This window comes from Lemur catta, chromosome Y, assembly GCF_020740605.2.
Source record: "Lemur catta isolate mLemCat1 chromosome Y, mLemCat1.pri, whole genome shotgun sequence".
NCBI lineage: Eukaryota > Metazoa > Chordata > Mammalia > Primates > Lemuridae > Lemur > Lemur catta.
Genome location: NC_059156.1, coordinates 1,175,443 through 1,184,122, shown reverse-complemented (window position 1 = coordinate 1,184,122; position 8,680 = coordinate 1,175,443). Strand labels below are relative to the sequence as shown.

Genomic DNA, 8,680 nt, shown 5'->3' with positions numbered 1-8,680 from the left:
TTTTTCAATTCGATTTTATCAGTCTGTTTTTTCTTATGAACATGCCTCCAAAGCAAAAGTCCAGCTCTGGCATGGCAGTGCTGGAGGCCATCATGGAGAGCCAGGTGGTGGCCACACTGGGCTCATGCCTGGGCCCAACTCAATGCACAGGCTCCTCTGCCCTGGCATGCCCAGGGAAAAGGTGCATAAATAGCCTACCAAGGTCCTGGAACTGTACATCAAGGAGCCCTTGTCATTGTGACCAGGCCCAAGGGGAGGAGCCACCTGCCCCACAGCTAGCCACACAGGGGCGGGAGGCAGGAGAGCTGCCTTCAGTTTGAGTTAGGGGAGTCAGGGAGACTGGGACATCATAATGGAGAAAAAAGCCTTGGTCAGTGCCTTGCCAGTGCATCTCCAGTTTCCTGTAGGCTGGCCATGCTGTTATACCATGTTCTATGGCCCCAGAAGAGGGATGTCCTTGTCCGTACTTGCCCCCATGGGTGTCACTGGCCAGAGCTGATGGGAGCAGCAAGTCCTGGTGGCCGCTTGCCACAAGTCCATGGGTACAGTGGCTTACGCAGAGCAAGCCTCTGGTACATAGCATGCATCCTGTTAATGTGGGTGGGCACAGTGGTATGCCTGCCCTTCTGCCACGTGGGCCCCCAAACCACTACAGGCCAAGTAGGGAGACCCCGTGGCCCATGATGGTAAAGCATCCTGAAGTTTTACTCTGAAAATTTTTTAGGTGTTTGTTTAAGTGCTGTATTTTTTACTCAATACTTTCAGCATATGTGACACTGTGGTTTTATTTCTCCCTTTGTGAAGGTTTTTTTCTTAAGGTTTTGTGATTTTATTTTATTTGGTGTTTTTTTTTTTTTTTTTTTTTGCTCTGCCGTCCCCTTTCAAAGTAATCTTACTGTTTCCTGTTTTATGGACATCCAGTCCCTTCTGATCTGGTTTCTCTAGCTACTTGTGTGGCCTCAGGCCTGACTGGATTCCAGGCCTAGGTTTAGGGTGTATTGGGGCCAGGAATGCAGGTGACAGCTTTGTGAGGACAGCCCTGGCAGTTCTGACTTCACAGCTCAGGTGCTGGGCACACAAATGGCACCCATTAAATGGCAGAGAGCATCAACCTGCGTGGACTGTGGGTGTTGAGCTGGATCCTGGGGTCCTGAAGGACAGAAGAGGGCAGGAGAGGTGTGTGCAGGCCCCTGCCCACCTTCAGACCCCCGGCTCTACATGGGCCATCCCAGCAGTCCGCTGAGGATGGGTGCACTCTTGGCAGCCCAGGTGAGGGCAGTTCACAGTGACAGGTAGCCCCAGCTAGCACTTTGGGTCTTCATGAACCTGCAAGAAAGAAGCCCAGGCCAGAAAGCTGAGGGGGATTTCAGCCTTGCCTGGGCCATGGTGGCTGGCATCTCTAGGGATGGCAGGGTAGTGGGCAGGTTGAGGGCTCTCCAGGGGTGGTCCAGAGAGGCTGCCTTCAGGCCCCGGGGCAGGGGTTTTCCACAATGCCAGGCAGGGGAACTATGCTGGTGGCCCCATTGTGGAGCAGGGATTGTCCCAGCTTCTCCAAATATGAGGACAGGACCACTTTTGAGGCTGGTTGCCCCAGACCAGCCCTTTCCCACTGTCCCCAAAACCAGCACCTTTCTTTCTCCTGGAATTCTGGGTTGTTTGTCAGGCCCAAGGGAGGGTTTGGGGGGCCTGGTTGCTGGGAGTAGCTCTGTTGCCCCCACCACCACCTTGTATAGGAAGCTACAGCTTCCCTGTAGCTACCCCATTTAATGGGTGGCAAGTGGCTGTCACCGAGCACCCCAGGCTACCCGAGGGAGGTCTGGTCAAGTGATGGTGCGCACAAGCCACTGGTGCTTCTGTCCTAGCCACAGTGGAGGAGGCAGCTGCCCTACCCCCTCTGCCAGCCTATGTGGGGGACCAAGGGGTAAAGCAGCAGTGGTGCAGGCACGGGCTTGTCCCCCACAGGGCCTGCTGTCCTACCACTAGGCACCCAGTAACTCCTCACCTTCAGCGTTTTAAATTTAAAAAGCCAAAAGTGGTCCCCACCCACCTCCAATTCATAGTTTCAGCAGGTGCTACGATGGGCAGCCCAGAAAGAGTGTCCTCAGCACCCCTGCTCTCTGCTTGTCCCTGGGAGGTTAATTTCAGAGGTCATGGAGCCTGCTGGGTTTGAATCTTGGCTCTGTCAAATGAGGCCCAATCACTTGCCCAGAGTCAGTTGTGGGATCGGTGCCAGCTGGCTGGCTGTGGGGCCGGGCTGTGCGTCCTGCATCTTCTGGGAGCCTCCCTCTGCCAGATCAGTCTGGCCTTGTCCCCGAGGGCATCTGTACACTGAAAGCTGGTGAGGGTCTGACTCCTGTGAGTGCATGGCACACAGTGAGGCTCACCAGGACTAGGTTTTGTCATGCATTTATGCAGGAGTGTATATACATAGACATGTATATACAGACATACACATAAGTGCAGAAACATCAATACGCATGTCTATACATGTATGGTGCAGGTGGCCACGCACCCGTATGTGCCACCTTCACACAGACATGCACATGCACATAACTGGCTTCCAGGCCAGGGAACCCACCGAGCCCTTGTTCCCTACATGCACAGTGAGTCACAGAAGCCAGAGCAGAGAGTGTGCACACACATTGGGATCCAAGGTCAGCTATGGGTGAGCTATGGCTCACACAGGAACCACCCCCCAGGCCCCAGGCAGAGAGCTGCCAGTGCAGCCACAGCTCTGGCCAGCAGAGGCACCATGGGGGCTGTGGGGAGAACACGCAAGTTGTGAGTTCCAGTACTCAGCACCCCCCACTCCAACCCCAGCACAGAGGACTGTCACCTGGGGGGGTGGCAGCCTCATAGGAGCCATGGCAGGTGACCCCATGAGCTGGAGGCCAGACTGGGGTGGTCAGCTGGTGGAAGCAGCTGAGTGGGGAGGGGTCTGGACACCCAGGGAGGCTGAGAGACAGCCTGGCGGGCCGAGTCATTGTGGTAAAAGAGGGAGATGGTGACATTCCTGGAGGGAGAGAGCAGGTGGTGGGACCTCCCCTGCCACTGACCTTAAGACCTGGAGAAACAGACTGCTGATTCCCACCTATCAATCTCCTAACACCATCCTACCCAATTCCCTCAGCAGGCCAGTGCCTTGCTGTGCTCTCTGCTGGGCACGTCACCCCTCTTGAGAGTTCTGTCCCACCCACTCCCCTGGGTGCCGCCCCATCCTCACCCTCCATCTTCGTCCAGATCCCCAAGGCACCTCCGGAACTCAAAGCCGAGACAGGCAGTGTATGGTGGGGCATGCCTGATGTAGAGGCCCAGGGCCCCCTGGAGGGCCAGCAGAGTGCTGTCATGCTGCGGGCAGTTCCAAAGGCCGAGACAGGGCTCCTCTCCTGAGGTCTCCTCTCTCCTGAGCTCAAGACTTGTGTACCCAGCTGGCTCCCAGATGTCCCCCAGCCTCCTTAGAACTAACCCTGCCAATCTGCTCCTCCATCCCTCTCTTCCAGAAGGCAGTGCCACCAGTTACAGGCATCCTTTAAAAAAGATTGGTCACGTAGAGGCAAAATAAGGTTGGCTAGCTGGATTAAACAACTTGTCCTTCCAGAGGAGCTAAATTCTTTTTCCCAGGACACCATCACCTCCCTCCTTCCTGAATCTATACCTCTAGTGATGTGGTCCAAGAGTAGGGTTTGGAGATATCAGTTACCCAAGGCAGTGGGCTGAGGTTCCACTGGGACCACAAGCTGTTCCTCCCCCAAATTGCCATCGCCCTCATCCCTGTACCCAGATGGCACTGCCTCCCTTCCTGAGCACTCACAGCTGAGTACATGACCATCTTGAGGGGCAGCCCCAGGTGCTGGACCCGCGAGAAGTTGGAGAGGATAGCATCCAGCAGGATCCCTGAGAGGGCAGGAAAAGAGAGCTTGGAACCTTTGAGGGCCTGGCCTCCCAGCCTCCAGGCCCCACACCTCACCCCCTGTCAACTGGGCTTTCTCTGCCACCCAAGGTGGGCCCATGTGAGCCCCAATATCCAAAGTGGAGATCTGGGCAAGTGTCCTCAGGACATCTGGGGAGGCCCATGATGGGAAGGGAAGGGCATGGGCTTGCTGGAAGAGATGGAAAGAGAACAGAGATGGGTCCTCCCAGGCCTGTGCGACACACTCTCCCACCCCACCCCCACCCTTTCTGAGCCCACTGCCACATTTTTAACTGCCAAATAGTGGCAGTTAAATGGTGCTCACCAGATGAGCTGCAATCCCAGATGGCTAGATCACTTATTTGTGGAAGAATCATTTCCTCTTTATTCTTTTTAAGTAACAGGAAAAAATAATCTGATCAAAAGTATTATCTTACTTAGAAGTAAGAACTGTGAAGTTCAAGCAGTTCGTGGGCATATGTTTTGTAGTCATAGAAGGTTGTTCCTGAGATAAGTAAAGACTGAGCCAGAAGAATTCTATGTTCAATACATTTTATTTTGTATTTTTTCAAATTTTAAAATGAGAAAATGTATATAATTTACCATTACATAGTATATAAAAGTAAATGTACACATTTACTTTACAGTTATATCTAAGAGTTATACACATTTCCTTCCGTATATAAGAGTATGTAAAGGTAAATATATAGTTTGAACAGAACAATAAAATGAGCATATGCATTCTCAACATTCAGGTTAGGATGGTGAAGGTTACCAGCATCTCAGAAATTCCTTACAGATTCCTCTTGAGAGGTTGCTATATACCCTGACTTTGTTAATAATTCCCTTGTTTTTCCATATAACTTTACCAACCATGTATAAGCCCTAAGTAATAAATGATTTTGTTTTGAAAAACTGAGTTCAGAGCACAAACCCAGCTATGTAGTGAAAGAATGACATTGTCTCTATTATACAAAGATTTTCAGGAAAATAAAAGCTGGACAAGGTCTCTAAGTCATATCAGGATCTTCTTTTTCTAGCTTCTTTTTTTTTTTTTTTTTCAGCTCTTCATGACGGAACAAAAGCTCAGGTTACATACATTGTCCGTGTCCCGCCCATCCCCCCGAACCAGAGCCCCAGGCGTGTCCATTCTCTAGACAGTGCGCCTGGCACCCACCATGCAGTCATACCTCCATGCCCCCCCCCACATCCCCGAGTCAGCACCCTCAAGCATGACCATTCCCCAGACGGTGCACAACGCACCCAACATGTAGGCATGCATCCATCCCCTCCCCCCACCCCTCGTCCCAGTCTGATATCCAATTGGTATCCTTCCCCGATGTGCATGTAGGTGATGATCAGGGAAACCAATTATCTGGTGAGTACATGTGATGCTTGTTTTTCCATTCTTGGGATACTTCACTTAATATAATGGGTTCCAACTCTCTCCAGGAGAACCAAAGAGATGTCGTATCATCGTTATTTCTTATAGCTGAGTAATACTCCATGGTATACATATACCACAGTTTACTAATCCATTCGTGGATTGATGGGCACTTGGGTTGTTTCCACATCTTTGCAATTGTGAATTGTGCTGCTATAAACATTCGGGTACAGGTGTCTTTGTTATAGAATGACTTTTGTTCTTCTGGGTATATGCCCAATAATGAGACTGCTGGATTGAATGGTAGGTCTACCTGAATCTGTTTAAGGTACCTCCATAATGCTTTCCACAGGGGTTACACTAGTTTGCCTTCCCACCAGCAGTGTATGAGTGTTCCTGTCTCTCCACATCCATGCCAACATGTGTTGTTTTGGGATTTTTTGATAAAGGTCATTCTCACCGGAGTTAATGATATCTCATTGTGGTTTTTATTTGCATTTCCTGATGATTAGGGATGTTGAGCCTTTTTTCATATGTTTTTTAGCCATTCTTACATCTTCTTTTGAAAAATTTCTATTTATGTCATTTGCCCACTTTTTGATAGGATTGTTTGATTTTTTCTTGCTGATTTTTCTAGCTTCTTAAGGTGAAAGCTTAGAAATGTTAGTCTTTTCTTTTCTTTTCTTTCTTTTTTTTCCTTTTCTTTCTTTCTTTCCTTCTTTCTTTTCTTTCTTTCTTCTTTCTTTCTTTCTTTCTTTCTTTCTTCCTTCCTTCCTTCCTTCCTTCCTTCCTCTTTCTTTCTTTCTTTCTTTCTTTCTTTCTTTCTTTCTTTCTTTCTTTCTTTCTTTTGTCAGGATGTTGCTATGTTGCCCAGGCTGGTCTTAAACTCCTGTACTCTAATAATTCTCTGACCTCAGCCTCCCAAATAGCTAGGATTACAGACCTGTATCTCCCTACCTGGTTAGAAATAATTACTTTTCTAATACAGTTGTTCAGTGCTCTAAATTTCTCTATAAAAATGCTGTAAATTTCTCTCAGCATGTTGCTGAGTCTGTATGTTACAGATTTTGATATGGTATGTTTTCATTTTCATTTACTTAAAGATGTTTTCTAATTTTTTTTCGAAAGACTTTGACTCATGGGTTGTTTAGAAGTAAGCTGTTTACTTTTCAAATAACTGGAGATTTCCCGGATATCTTTCTGTTACTGATTTTTAATTTAAATCTATTATGGTCAGAGGATAAATATACTTTGTATGATTTCAATTCTTGTATTTTTATGGCCCAGAATATGGTCTATCTTGGTAAATATTGTATATGCACTTGAAAAAAATGTATTCTATTGTTGTTGGTTGGAATGATCCATAAATGTCGATCGGATCCAATTTGTTGATGCTATCATTCAGTTTTCCTGCATCTTTCCTGATTTTACATCTACTTGTTCTATCTATTGCTGAAAGAAAAATATTGAAATGTGCAAGTATAATTGTGGACTTAATTTTTTCCTTTCAAGTCTGTGAGTTTTTTTTCTTTTTGTATTGTACAATGGTTTCCTTAGGTGCATATTTTCTTGGTGAATGAACACTTTGATCATTATGTATTGTTCCTTTGTGTCTGTAGTAATTTTCTTAGTTCTGAAGTCTACTTTATCTGATGTGAATTTAGGCACCCTAGATTTCTTCTGGTGAGTGTTTGATGGGTGTTTCTATGGTATATCTTTCGCATCCTTTACATGTATCTCAGTATTGTTTTGGTTTCCATTTCTCTTATCATGGCTGAGATTGAACATCTTTTTGCATATTTAAGGACCATATTTATATCTTTGTGTAAATTGCTAACCTTGTGTCATTTGTCTATTGTTTTTCAGGTTTTTGATCTTTTGTTCCTTCAGTTTTTAAATAGTGTTTTGTATGTGAGGAAGATTAGCACTTTAGCTGTGACATGTACTATAATATAGTATTTTCTCCCCATTTGCCAATTGTATTTTAACTTTGTTTATGGTGACTTGAATTGCTGGAATTCCCACTTGGTTGTGGTGTATTATTTTCTCAATGTGGTGTTGAGTTCTGTTTATAAATATTGTATTTTGAAATTTTGACTCAATTTTAATATGAGATATTGGTTTGTAGTTTTATTTTTCAGTGTTATACTTGCTTCATAAAAAGAATCAGGAAAATATCCTTCATTTGTTCTGGAACAATTTAGAGACTACCTTATCTTTGAAGTTTTGGTAGAGTTTCCCTCTGAAACCATCTAGGCCTGCTGTGTTTCATTTTATTTAATTTTCAAATTCATTTGCATAGAGATCTTCAAAATAACCTCTTATGATAGCAGAGCATGTAAACAGGTGGAAAACCATACCATGCTCGTGGATCAGAAGAATCAACATTGTTAAAGTGCCTATACTACCCAAAGTGATCTACAGAGTCAGTGCAATCCCTCCTAAATTGCCAACATCATTTTTCACAGATACAGAAAAAATAATTTTATGTTTTGTATGGAACCAGAGAAGACCCCATATAGCAAAAGCAATTTTAGGCAATAAGAACAATATGGGAGGTATTAATTTACCAGACTTCAAACTATACTGCAAGCTGCAGTTATTAAATCAGCTTGGTATTGGCACAAGAACAGGGACACAGACCAGTGGAACAGAACTGAGAATCCAAATATAAAACCATCCTCATATAGCTATCTAATCTTTGACAAAGCAGACAAAAACATACACTGAGGAAAAGATTCCTTATTCAATAAATGGTGCTGAAAAAACTGGATAGCCTCATGTAGAAGACTGAAACAAGACCTGCACCTTTCACCTCTCACAAAAATCAAATCACAGTGGATAACAGACTTAAACCTAAGGTGTGAAACTGTTAGAATTCTAGAAGAAAATTTGGGAAAAACTCTTAAGACGTTGGCCTAGGGAAAGAATTTATGAAGAAGACCCCAACGGCAATCACAGCAACAACAAAAATAAATAAATGGGACCTGATTAAATTAAAAAACTTCTGCACAGCCAAGGAAACTGTCACAAGAGCAAACAGACAACCTACGTAATGGGAAAAAAATTTTCGCATGCCACACATCCGATAAACGACTGATAACTAGAATCTATTTAGAACTTAGGAAAATCAGCAAGAAGAAATCTAAAAGTGGGAAAAGAACATGAACAGAAACTTCAAAAGAAGACAGAAGAATGGCCACAAACATATAAAAAAATTCTCAACATCTCTAATCATCAGAGAAATGCAAATCAAAACCACAATGAGATATCACTTATCTCCAGTGTGAATGGCCTTTATCAAAAAGTCCCACAACAATAAATGTTGGCATGGATGCGGAGAGACAAGAACACTCATACACTGCTGGTGGGACTGCAAACTAGTG

The 8,680-nt window shown here is 45.2% G+C and overlaps 1 protein-coding gene across 1 annotated transcript; it reads right to left on the bottom strand.

Moving 5' to 3' along the window:
* Window positions 1-1,280: 1,280 nt before the first annotated feature.
* LOC123629033 (testicular acid phosphatase-like) lies at window positions 1,281-5,106 on the bottom strand. The gene is given in 11 exon segments (XM_045538966.1): window positions 1,281-1,326; window positions 2,048-2,127; window positions 2,231-2,353; window positions 2,579-2,592; window positions 2,682-2,759; window positions 2,837-2,970; window positions 2,972-3,013; window positions 3,224-3,348; window positions 3,812-3,894; window positions 3,968-4,100; window positions 5,101-5,106. Coding segments are annotated over 11 exon segments (864 nt in total).
* Window positions 5,107-8,680: the final 3,574 nt, after the last annotated feature.